Genomic DNA, 14,153 nt, shown 5'->3' with positions numbered 1-14,153 from the left:
TTTTTAATAAATTTTTAATTATTAAGACTGTTTCTTTTTGCGCACAAGTTTGAAAAATGTATGAGAAATGCTAAAATTATTAACTTGAGCTTGGGATTTTGGTGAGCAAATGGTAGTCAATTTACTGCCTATTTTAATCAAATTAAAGCTCTGCATCATATGACATATCACCTCCTCTGTTCATCCTAAAACATTAAGTAAAGGCCAAATTCTTTAGAACTGTAATAAAGGATAGTATAACTATATACTTAAAATAGAGTGTTTAAGTCGAAATACTTCTTTAAAGGTTAAAGTAATCATTTAAGAGGAATAGATTTTCGAAAATTGTTTAAAAAGGAAGGCAAATAATTATCTATTTTTTTCTAGCTGGTATAGATAGGTCTTGGAATTCTTAATTTGAATCAGTGGAATGGCATCGGTTTTTTTTCGAACATTTACTAATAAAATGTTAATAAAAAGCGGAAATTCACACAACTTGAGTTAACCACGGAAATAAAATGCAACTATAATATTACTTTAGAATTTATCACTTTCTGAATACCAACCAGTCACAAAATATAGTTTTGTTTTGTATAGAGGTTGCGCATATTTGTCCATAAGATTGTAGAGCTCTTAGCAAAGGTTTTATCATTGTATGGTATACCCAAAAAATACATTAAAGTGATTAGTGCTATGTACGAGAAAAATACTGCTGTGGTTAAAGTAGGAAATAAGGTTAGCAGCTGGTTTTGTATTAAATCAGGGTTGTCTTCTATCCCCCTTTATATGCATCATTTTGATGGACTTCGTCTTAAGGGGCCCAGGAAAGGCAATGGGACACTATTGAATCAAATGCGGAGGAGAAACTCTCCTCGACTTACATTATGCTGACGATTTAAGCACCCTAGATGAAAGTGTGAGCAAAATGAATGAATTTTTAGAGGTTTTGCGGGTTCAGGTTGCTAGAATAGGTTTGAAAATTAAAGTTAAGAAGACTAAGTCACTACGGCTAGGAATCAGTGAAGATGAAAAGGTGACGCTGGGTAACGAAAAGACTGGTCGAGTAAGCAGCTTCACTTACCTTGGTAGCATTATTAGTAATGATGGTGGGAGCAATGAAAAGTAGAATAGCCAAGGCTCAGGGTATTTTTTCACAATTAAAAAAATTTTGGAAGAATAGGAAAATAAGTCTGAAAACCAAGATTAGAATATTGGAAGTTACAGTAATGACAGTGGTCAAATATGGCTCTGAAGATTGGGCGCTCCGAAAAGTGGATAAAGATTTACTAAATGTTTTCCAGGGAAATTGCCTACGGATCGTTCTTGGTGCCAGGCTGACTGACTGTATTTCAAACAGTAGGCTATACGAAAAATGTGGCTCAATTCCAGGTTCTTGGGCCACAATGAAAGAAAGGTTGAGATGGCTAGGGCACGTTCGGTGCATGAAAGATGACAGATTGCCGAAGATTGTCCTTTTCGGCCAACCGTCTAGGGATTAACGGAAAGCAGGTCGTCCTCGTCTGGAGTGGTAAGGATGTCATAAAGATTTAAAGGAAATAGGAACATCCTGGGAAGGTGTATAGAGGGAGGCTTTGAATAGATTGGGATGGAGGAAGAGCGTGCGTAGGTTTGTTGGCCTCGGGCAGCTTGGTGCTGCGGTGAGTTCTTAGCAGCAGTAGAGGTAGTCACTCAGACAGGATATTTGAGTGACCAAGTTGAGTCATCATAGAAAAAGCCTTTCAAAGTGATTCTATACAACATTTACACATATTATGAATCAGCATTATCTACATTACAACTACCTTCCTTTGAAGTGCGTCTGTTTAGTTTAATTTTGAATTTTTTTCTTAGCAGTGATGAACAGAGAAAGATATTACAATGATTTGTGGTGAAAAAAGCAAATACAAGATCGAAAAGCAAAGATATAATAAACTGTCTACCTTGTGGACAAAAAACTTGTTAACTTCCTTTGTGCCTTATTTTTCGCCAATGTTTAGTGAGTACTAGTCCAATGTATTTTATTTTGTAAGTATGAATGCTATTTCTTTGAAGTCACGTTAATTCCTCTTGGTAATATACTTGGGCCAAAAGTAGATTAAAAGTCAAAAATGGTCCCCTGCAAAAAAATTGATCCTTTACCAAGCCCCGAGAAAATTGAACAGAGAATCCAAATTTATATATTTGAAAATGTGCACACAATGCCTACTACACCCTCTTGACAAGTGTTTGATATCTTTTGAACTAATGTAAAGCAAAAAATAAAGTATAATCATAAAAATCAAAATGTGACAGGGACATAGAAAACACCCTTCTTTTTATACAGGTTGCTTTTCCTCAAAATGAAGTGCTGAAAAATTGTCAAGGACGGTATCAGGAATAACGAGTATTATCTATTACCCAACAATTGTAGTTAAAGGTTTATCTAGTAATGTTAATGGTTTGTACAGTAAAGGACACTAGACCTTAGACTAGTAGTTACCAACCGATTTTGGGCCATGCCCCACTTAGGCATATCTAAAATCTCCCTCTCTGTGATATACCTGATGGAAGTTTAAAAGGCCTATTAACTTGGCATTTTATTTTCCGGTTGTCATCTATGTATATTTTATACTAATGAAAATTTTTGTCAATATACATCGCCTTTGATACAATGCATGATGTTGTTGCAATACTATCATGTATCTTTATTTGCTCTTTAAATGCATATGAATGTGACGTCAATAAAATATTGTTTTTTCTTTTTGTTTTACAAAATTAAGGCTCTAAAGTATGGTCAACTAAAGGATGCACGACCTGTCCATGACCTGCCAAAATACTGCCATGCCCCACCGGTGGGGCTAGCACTCTATGTTGGGAATCATGACCTTAGACCCTCTTCCAGATTACATGTTTTTTCTTTATAATGAGTTAGCGTCAATCTGTTTCCGCTGGTCACATTCACAAAGGTCTATTTGAAGCACAGGAGACATACGGTATTCGCAACAATAGTTTTCCACTACTTCTCGTGCAGATTCCACAGCATGATTTTAAATGCCATGTCTTAAAATCTTATTTAAATTAATTTAATTATACTATTTATTATACTATTAAATCTTAGGGGCACAACTGACGTTATCACTTCCAAGATAATTACAAAAAGCCGCTTGCTAAACTATTCTCACGGTTTAGATCAGTCTGGAAGTGCATATTAAATCACGCCTTGATCAGCCTCATCAACATTCTCCTGCTGATCTCCATTTGAGGAACAGCTTAGAAAAAAGTTTTTGTCAAATATCTCAAAAGTGTGAAAATGTCAGACATGATTTTTAGGCATGACAGAGACAAATTACCAAAATCGAGCCACCTTATTTATCATACTGAGAATTTTATGCATATTTTTTAGTTTGAATCTAACCGTTCTCACAAAAAGATTATTTTCGCACCCTTTTTAAACAAAAAAAAGTGAGATACACCTTTTCGTTTAACGCACGATAATAACACAGCATAAATATTAAATGAGGAGAGAGAAATTAAAATTAAAAGCTGTGACATTTTTTACTTTGGCTTTCTTATTAATCATGAGTTACTTTAAAACTCATATTCTTAGGTTGAAATGATACAGTGGAAACAACTTTGTTATCAAAAGCGTCGTCTTTATCGAATTCCGAACAGCTACGAGCGTAGCCTTTTCTCGCTTCAATTATAAACCAGAAATAGTTAAATTAATAAACACTTTGTGCTTAATATTTAACACACATGATTAAAAATTAAGCAAACAAATACTTCTTCCAATAAGGGTACATACTGCTACAATTAACTTCCTAAGCTAAACTAGATTCAAACATCTCCCCCAAATCACTTGAACTTGAAATTGAAGATTCATTTCACCATTCCCGAGGATAGTAACACAATTATTGGTGATTCATGTTCCAAGCAACTTATGGCGGAACAAAATTTACAATACTTAAAAAAAGAAGAAAGAAGCTTTGTAGCGAGATCCATAGATTCCAACTATAACATATAAACAAAATCCCAAAAGCAATTAATTTAATAATCGTATATTTTATTTCTCTGGACTACAACGCAACTGTACATGTGATTTTCTTGATAAACTTTATAATGCGCAAATTCCAGCGAGGGAATAAAAACTTCTCTTTCCTATCACAAAATTGGCTATTCACAAAAACAATCACAACAATGACAAAACTCCACATAATCCCCCTCCAAATTAAATCCCAAACGTGATCTCGTCCTCAACAGTAAGTACAAACAGATTATATCAGGTTTTCTTTAAAAAAACAAAACAAAAAAAAAACAATAAAAATCAATAAAACTGAATAAAAATACCATCGTTTGCGTCCAAAGTAATTATGTCCAGTTTAAATACACTCAAGTAGATAACTCGGAGTACATGAATAATGACATAAAATAATTCAAAAATTCCGGGTCCAATTAATATGCCAACTTTAAACTTCAGAAGAAGTCTAAAGGTATCAAGACGTATGAACTGTTTAATTATTACTAAACATTGCTGATCAACTGACCCGACAAAAATACTGTTCTCAGAATTCTAGTATTTCTTAGTATCACATTTCTCTTCTGATCCAGGGAGAGGGGGAAAGAAGGGCTACCTGGTTTGAGCCCTCCCCCCCCCCTCGGCGTCCTCTCACCGTAATTTTTTTCAACTCGCAAAAGCGTTACAAAGATATAAATTAAAACATTTTCGATCGTTTTTTAAAGTTTTTTGTACCCCCCCGCCTCCGAACAAAAATCCTGTATACGCCCTTGTTTATTATTTAGACACGATCAAAAGAGTGAGACATAATAAAACAAGACAACCAGATGACTTCAGATCTGGGTCCTCAAAATCCCATGATTATTATATCTTTTCTATAACTAGCCCTTATTTTTGCTTCTTTGATCACATTTTGCACTCCCTAAGAAAGATTTGCACTCCCTATGTAGTTTTAGTATATCATACAGAAGTTTTTACATACTGAACACTTTGGACTCAATCAATGACTAACTGACGGCAGTAAGAACTAGCAAAAAAAAAAAAAAAAAAAAAAAAAAAAAACACAAGATAGGTAAGATAAACATGAAACTACAAAACTGCCAACAATTATTTATGAATCTAAAAAGAAGAAAAAAGAGAAAAAAAAGCAATTAAAATTTTGAATAAAAGCAGCCAAAATTAACAGTAAGTTAATCAAAAATTTACATAATACTTTGGGTATGTTCCAGAACTCAATTGTCATTAGTGACAATTAATTATTCGTAATTATCTTCATTTGAAGACAAGGGTTAACAATAATTATAGGCAATTTGTGTTACTTTAAGTAGGGAATGGACAACAATAACTGTCGCGTTTGTGTGCTATAAGCAACTTAGGATTAAAAAGATTACTATCGGCTATTTTAGATTGAAGGTAAAAGAAACAAAATAATGATTATTAATGATAATCGAGTTCTGAAACATATCCTTTTACTGCACGGACCGTATATTTACCCGACTGAAGTAATCAATCGTAAGAGAACACAGCCAAAATCTTAGAGCCATCATTTTTCTTAGGGGAAGGGGGAGAAGGGTGACCCAAACCCCCAAAATCACATATAAGAGCATAAATTCCAAACTTAATAAATTTTTAAAATGTATAGCACTAATCTGGTGGAATATCCCTCCCCCAGTTCCTCCGAGAAATTTACAACTATAGTTTTACGGCAAGTTAGTGTTGAAACGGATATGAGAACTTGTTATGTTGTCTCTTTGCTTTAATGAAATGCATTTAGAATTACATATTGTCACAAGGGCATGGCTAGGATACATACTTCCATGAAGACAAAATGAAGTTTTCTTTTAGGAAGACATAGTACCAAGGTATACACCCAGAGGCGCCATTAGGGGGGGTCAGGGGTGGGCAAATGCCCACCCCAGATTTTCCAGGGGCCCAAGCCTCCACCACAAAGGGCCCTTTTTCGGCCATAATTACCTATTATGTCCAACATAATCTATTCTGTTCAAATAATTTGAACTAACTGCACGCCTATTAGCCAAAGAGCATAATTACCTGACGACCCTTGGGGTAATTGTGCTATTTGCTATTAATCCTTGTAAACTTTGAAAGTAGGTTAGATTCATAATAAAAGTCTCAAGTTCCATCAAATGCCCCATGCCCACCCCAAGATTTGGCCCAAATGGCGCCTCTGTATACACCATACTTAATATCTTTCCGCTCCTGCTTCTACAATTCTTTTTCAAACCTTTTTGTGGCACTGATGTAATGCACCAAATATCGGATAAATACACGGTTAAAAAAGGACTGACAAGGAAAACCAAAAAAGCAAGGCAAACGATGAAAAGCCTATGAAGGCACCCATTCGAAACTATTTTCACTGCATTTTCTCTCTCTTAAAAATAAACATAAAACTAAAAAAGAAAAAACTGAAAGACTGGACACATTAAAACTATAAAAAATTAAATAAACATCAAATACGTTCAGCCAGAATAAAATTCCAACAAGTATAAAGCTTGTTAGCCATATTAATTTGAGGAATCCCCAACTTTCAGTCAGGAGTTTACATAATCTAGAGCAAGAACTCATAGCCAGAGGAAATCGAATCGCTTGGGGTATGAGAAAAAAAAAAATATCAGAATATGGGCCACAGTATCCAGACCCTAGTCGTTGTTGTCGCACTTAAACATTATACTTGACATATTACATTTCTAAGATATTTGACAACGCCGTTTGTTTTCAAAGATACAACAAACAGGACAATTTGAAAATCAGAAAGATAAGGGTGGGATAAAAGAGAATTGACCAATTGATTCTCCTTTTGAAAATAGTTTAGTAACTGAGTTTTGGCCACTATTTCAGAAGTATGGAGCGTCACATGTTACCTTTAAGCATGGCAGCGACGTAGTATTTATTTTAACGCAAATGTTAACGAAATGAATTTTGTTCACTCTGTTACTTCGAGAGGAGAGTGAAAGGGGTGCGAAACTTTATATGACAATCTGTCGGGGGTCTGGAATCGCGATCTGTTCCTGACCCTGATATAAAAGAATAACTATTCACCATTGGTTTATCCAACATTCCCATTTTTTACTTTAAACCCAGCGACGAAACTAAACGGAATAGTTCTTAATCTAGAATTACGTATACGATAAGTAAATCATACAGAAATAAGAGCAATTCGACTGATTGTAACATTTTAGTATCAAACCATCTGATTGACTAAAAAGAATTGAAACCCAAGTATGAAATTCAAAAATTACGATTAGTTGCCCATAGAAAGAAAAAATAATCATGCTTTTTAGCAGCCAATTCAAACTAAATGTGCTTAAACACCCTTTAATAACAAATCATGAAAAACATTTTGATTCGAAAAAACATAGAAAGTTATGAAATAAATTACACAATTGCAATTTGGAGGAGGGGACCAAGTCCGAAACCCCCTTCTCGTATATGTCCCTAATCTAGATTAATCCTTAATAATAACCGGTTCTTATAGAACTCAAGCGACACGATGGCTAATTAAAGATTGGCCAAAACAAGTAATAGTTGGAATTACATAGGGAATAAAGTGGCAGGGCAAAACGCGTTACAAAGGGAATAAAAAAACTGATCATTTTTTCTTTTATATTACTCTTTGAAAACTGATAAGCACGATTTAATTTTCATAGATAAATAAGTCCGACACAAAGTAAATCTCTAGACTATGTAAGCTCTTTTGACTGAGCCCATCTTATTCTCCAATAACTACAAGGTAAAAGTATACATATTGAGGCATAGTGAGGAACATATCAACGGAGTGGTGCGATGTAAAATTTATTTGATCGCATTAAGGTTTGTCAGGAAATCAAACGGAAAATAAGTCCTACAAATTGAAGATGAAAAAATTGCCGGAACATCAAACAATAGATATAGTCATAAATTAAGGAAACGTTACGATATTTCGAGAGCGGGGTCGGAACCTCTCCCCCTCTATGTATGTACTTAAACTCAGAGCTCGATTATTAACAATGATTAAGCCAGTTTATGTACATTTGTACCTTGCAAGAACAACACTAAAACTTGACATAAAATAAAAACAGATCTAATGATGAAAATGCGCATTTAGAAACAAAATTGTCATGCCGAGCGCAGATAGTCAGTAAATATTCTAAAAATTTGGAAGAGAAATAATATTTAAATTAAATTCTTAACTTTGTACTTTTTAGTGACATAGTTATTGTTAATTATTTAGCTTGTTGTAAAATCGAAAAAGGCTGCATCATTGATTTGTAGTCAAATGATACAGTGTATTAATTTTACACTTCAGTCTAACATGAAACCTAAGTTAAACTTGAACCTAAGTTAAATAATTATTGTAAGCCCACATAAAAAACATTGAACTATTCGACTTTTGTGGCTTAAATTAAAACTAATAAAATGTTCCTTTCCTTCTTTCAAAGCTCCTTTTTTACATACTCTTTACGGTTCTTATATGAAAATCAAAAACATAACGACCCTAAGGATGTGTATCCATATATGTTCACGTAGGGAAGGAGGGGGGAGGGTGAACCACCCTCATCTCAATGAAATTATGTTGGAACATACTAAAATGTGCAACATTCGAATATTTAGACATAAATACGAAACATTGGATTAAAAGATACCCACCCCCTAGGAATATCCATGGCCATTCCGGTTGAAGATGACGCTATATGCGCTTCTGTGCCTAAATCTTCAATAGTTTTAAAACAAACCACTAAAGAGATCTATGTTTTGTGTACATGATCAATGATTTAAATTCATCCAATAATAATTATACCAATAGGCATGTTGTCTCAAATCCAAGGACGTGAGGGACATTACGAATTTATCAAGAAGAGAAATCAACATTTATAAAAGCTCTTCACGGGGAACTCTTTTTTTCAAAGATTTATACAGGAGAAAATACTGAATTATATTTGCTATACTTATTAATCTTTTACTAAAATTTTCTAACGCGGAGGTCTTATCCATTTATGGTATCCATGATGCATCAACGAAGGTGACTGGTTTAGAATGAAGAGCTACAATGTGATCCCTCTGCAAATTTTTACGATTCGTAATAATAAATAAAAAAATCGTAATAAATAATAAAAAGTTTAGCTTATATTTTATTTTTAACCAATTTTCCTTCGCTGCATTTTTCTTTCTCGCATTAATTTTTGAGGTTTGACCTTAATTAGCTTATTTATTTTATCATTTTGACTCTATTTTGTATGTATACGTTCTTTTTTTTTTACCTCCCTATCCCTGAATTTTCAAATGAATGACATGTTTAGTTGCAAAATAATTTACTTTTTAGCGACCAGACATAATTTGCATTATTTTTTTTGTTTAGCATTTACTTGGACTTAATTCATTGATGTATTAATTGGGTTTATTTGAAAACGATATAATAATGCTCTAAGCTCTTCCAGAAACCTTTGAAACGGTTTGTGAAAGAGCGATTGTAGTACAATCAGCTTTCAGAATAATGAGATTAATGGGAGGCGATCATTTTCTAGGCTTTTCTTGTCTAATATCCTATCGATGAACTTTCGTTTTGAATCAAATATCACTCTTAATTTGTTTAATTGTGAATTATCAACTCATGCATTGCCTTTTTTGTTTAATCAGCATTTTATATATTGCAATTTTGATAATACATACATTTTGATCATACAGTGCCTAAATTTCCCCTTTACCACACAAGCTGGGCCCCTTCACCCCCCATTTGAATTAGCTCTTCTGAACCGTGGCAGTGGCTGCACTGCTGTTAGTGGATAACAAGTTCAAATACCATACTCTTAAACAAAGCTCCTGATTACAATAAAAAGTCCCACATCAAATTCATTTCAAGAACCTAAGACCAAGTGCTAAATTTAGAAATACAGTTTGAAGAAGCAGGTGAACTTTTTTTATTAGTTGTAATCTGATGATTGTTAAGTGTTGCTACTGACTTGGCAGATGAGGAGGGTCGACAAGAAGAATTAGGAACAATTGTCGTTATAAGACCGGATAGTCGTCAAAAAGCTCGTGACTAAAGGCTGAAAAAGAACAAATCTTAAAAGGCAACTTTACGTGTACTAAAAAATGGCAACTACCCCTTCCCTTTTACGCAATAGAGGCGAGGAACGTGGCCAAAACGCGCTAGCGTGAACAAAGACTAAAACTACACGGGAAAGGAACACTGGGCGAATTCTAAAACGTGAGTGACTACACAGTGCCTAATATTTTAGATACCCGTTGCGGCCACTAGATTAGGACCTTCTCCACCGCTAATCCCTCCCCCAGAGTCACCCATACCACAAGATCCTCGTGAAGTTCCCGAATCGGATCTTCGATGCTTTGTAATATCATCACAGCCAACATCAGATTGCTTTGAGCAAGCACTACTGCCATCTTCATTCAGAAGATCTTCGTCGCTAGATGGTTCAAGCCGTAGCGCAACACTCAAATCGTGTAATAAATCTGTTTCTTTTTTGTCAATTAGATAATATCGTTGATTCAATAATATAACATGAGAGAAAACACAATGAAGATGCACATTTAATCCGAGAGCTAGAATTTCTCTATAGTGAGAATGATACAGATGGGCAATACAGTGAAATAACAAACGAAGGATCCGACGAAGAATCAAATCGAAGTTGCTAGGAAACTCGTGACCTAGAAAAAGTAAACAAACTATTAGAAAAAATGTATTGAACCTATACCAACGAAAATACTGTTCAATGCACAAAGGTATCACTTATTAAGACATGAATACGCTAAGTAATTTGTTTTATTTAATACAAAGGTGGAATCACAAAATTGGATCGAGGCTAGGGCCTCAAAGGTCCATCGCCTCCATACCTCAAAATATCTGCGCTCAGTTGAGGGGGTCATTGATGGATTCGGCTTCCCGCCATTATCACAGTGTTCCCCTTAGTCAGACCTCTCCTTCCCTTACCATATCCTCCAGCTGGACAATTAATATTGTAAAATATAGCAAGCCAGCGCTTCATCTTGGGTGAAAATTTTCTATCAGATGCCTTCTTGTTTCGATGATGGTCATTTCACATTTTTGGAAAATTAAAGAATCAATCCTCCCTTGTCGGGATAGATGCTTTCCAAAATTTCCAATTCCTGTTATGGCTTCAATTGCCACTCTTATTTTAAACCCTTTCAATCGTAGGATGTGTCTAGTCAGGGTGAGATTAAATTTAGGGGGTGGTTCCTTTGTTTCATTCCATCCAATCTCCTATGTCAATTTTGTTCAGCCCTCACCACCTCTTTCAAGCAGCTCCGAGATATTGGGACAAAATGTTCTGGTCCGTAAGATCTCACTGATATTTCAGCATTAGCTCCTTCCTCTATCATTTCATTACCGTCAATTCCAGAGTTTCCTAATTTGTTTCAATCGAAGGCTAAACTGTCCAGAGTTTCATAGTTGTCTAATTCTCTCTTTCGCTATCTCTTTATATCCTGCAGAGCCCTGAAGTGTGCTTGATAAAACTGTGAATTTCAGCCTGGAAAACTGCAGCAACCTCTCCCAGATGGTAACTATTTCCTTTTCAAATTCAGTAGTGCTCTAGTATACCATTAGTCCAGTACCTGATTTTTATCAAATCACGAACAATCTATATAAAAATAGTAATGCATAATGTTATTACTTAATAACGCTAAAGCACATGATCTAAATTATTAATATTATTGTACTGACCCTCAAGACCATGCAGTACTATCAGCAGTATTTAAACCAATATTGAGCTGGTATCAAATGGACTAGTCCATTCAATTCCTGAAAAAATAACTTGAAGCAAGTGGGAAAAGAGTTTTTGGCCCTTTTTGGGACCTTTTTTGTGCTGTATGGAGAAGCAATATTTTTTTCTCACAACTCCATTAGCACATCAGCATTATTTAATTGGACCCCAAAATTCTAAACTAAGGGAGGGAGCAGAGGTAAACCAAAACACTCTACGTGCATCTAGTCATCGATATAAGTAGGGTGGAAACATTCTTATTTGCAAAACTTGACTAGCCTTGTGATACTATTATATTTTAATTTAATAAACATGGAGCCAAAACTCTAAGATCAAGCAAATTTAGAATTGAAAGAACTTTTTTTTTTATTTCAAACTTAGATTTATACAATATGGAGTTAAACTTTAAGTCAGGTTCAAGCAAATTTAAAATCGACAGAACTTCTTATTCTAAACAAACAGGCAACAGTTTAAGTAAATAAAAAAAGTTTTCAAAAAGTCATTAAACCCTGTTCACAAAAAAAGTACGCTTATCTTCGTTCTTTTTATTTGCCAAAATTTCCCTTTGGTTACTCAATTTTACATTTGAAGAAGATATTCCAAGGGAATTTATTTAATTTCTGTTCATTTTGGGTTTCATTTATGTTAATAGGAACTTCTGGTTATTATTATTATTTTTTTTTGGGGGGGGGGGGGCAATAGGGTACTAAGATCAGTCACAATTCACATTTACCCCCCCCCCCACCCAATATATTTATTGGGGGTGCAAGGGGAGATGCTATTTAAGCGGTAATGAAGAAAAGCAACTATAGTGTTAACAAGCTTTCGGGCTGGCAAAGATGAATGTCGTATATGCTAGACTTTTTCAGCCAGATTCACCACTAATGCTGCAGAACATATCCCATATCCATTTCCTCCAACAACACCGCTCAATCTCATAATTGAACCAAGCTCTAGTCTAATAGCCCCAGGTATCGCGCAATTCATTTGCTCGAAATTTGAATGGATTTTGACTCTGTAAGATTTAAATTTTTTTACTAAACTTTTAATATACTCGATTTATTGAAATATTATTTATGATTTTTTATTAAATTGATTTGCTTGTGAGCTCACCAATTTATAATAATAAATAGCATTAATATCAGCGGCAACATAAAGCCGAAACAAATATAATACAAAGCATAATAGTAAAGATACAGCATAAGTCAAAGTGTTACTACAGATTGTGCAACATTATATTGTGACATATTTCCCACCCACATTTTAATGACTGTATTCAAAAATTGAAAATATACGAAAAATAAAGTTAGAATTATTAACTTATCCGTTGGGCAGTTTGACAAAGAATATCCAGAAATCTGAACAATTCTTGGCACCACTGCGACAGAAAACTCGACTCCTAGAGTTTGATTACCTTCCCCTTTGTATCAAGTCTTTCTTGTGCAAATCACGGTATGAGGGGGGGGGGGGTATACATTTCCAGAGAGGGGTTAACCTTAATATCGTTTTTATGTCTATAATTTCCTTGACAAGCAAAGCTCGGCCTCCTAGTAGTGCATGATAAAACTGATAAGAATAGAAAAAGAGAAAGGGTCGGTGCTGATGAAGCGTTCACAGAAAATTTCTAAATTGTGAGAAAAATATGAATATTTGTTTAAATTCACTTTATTCTGTCCTCAGCAGACACTTCGTACAGCGTGCTGATGTGGAGATAAATTTCCTACAAGCAGCCTAGGATTGTGTGAAATGCGACTAAGATCAGTAACAACTCACATTTACGTCAAATCTTTTTTGGAGCTGGTAAAAAAAATATATTTAGAACAGCGAAAATAGCAAGAATTCAGCATGGCATTATACATAGAGGCAGCTTTACATTTATGGGTTGGTATGTGAATCCAAAACGTAAAGAATAGGACGTTTTCAGCCCTTATTAGGCACTTCAATGACAAACAAAAGAGATTCAGAGTTTCCATTAAATACTGGAAATAAAAATTAAAACAATGAATTGATCGTTTCGATTGATAAAATTTCAATTGATTCTACAATGATTCCATTTCTGGCCAATTGAGGGTGTATTCATTTCCACTTTTGAATGTTTTATAACAAGAAAATCTAATCTTGCATTGATCGATTCTAGGAAGTTAAAGCACTTCAAATATCAGGTGAAAAATTGACCTGAGCAAATGTGGCGAAACAAGAAGCATAAAATATTTTTCAATTTTGTTATTAACTAGGCTCACATTTTTAATTGATAATAAGGTTTTAAAGGCAGTATATTTGGAAAAATATTGGCGTAGAGCATATTATGAAGTGAAATGGACCCCTATCTTTTTTCGTTTTCTTTATATTAAGAACGAGAAAGGATTAATTAAAAAAAATTATCTGCTTAGACTAAAAAGCAAATTTGGTACTTAAACGAACAACAGCTTTAAACTTTTTTC

General features: G+C 34.4%; 1 protein-coding gene across 3 annotated transcripts in view; it reads right to left on the bottom strand.

Moving 5' to 3' along the window:
- Positions 1-4,000: 4,000 nt before the first annotated feature.
- LOC136036279 (MOB kinase activator-like 2) overlaps positions 4,001-14,153 on the bottom strand; it is a 115,315-nt gene continuing 105,162 nt past the window's right edge. For all 3 annotated transcript variants that reach the window (XM_065718425.1, XM_065718424.1, XM_065718423.1), the window contains exon 5: positions 4,001-10,636. In XM_065718425.1, the coding sequence (XP_065574497.1) occupies positions 10,206-10,636 (431 nt within the window). In that variant the 3' untranslated portion in view covers positions 4,001-10,205. The remainder of the gene's footprint in view (positions 10,637-14,153) is intronic.

The sequence above is a fragment of the Artemia franciscana genome, chromosome 15, assembly GCF_032884065.1.
Source record: "Artemia franciscana chromosome 15, ASM3288406v1, whole genome shotgun sequence".
NCBI lineage: Eukaryota > Metazoa > Arthropoda > Branchiopoda > Anostraca > Artemiidae > Artemia > Artemia franciscana.
This window is presented reverse-complemented; position numbering and strand designations above follow the sequence as displayed.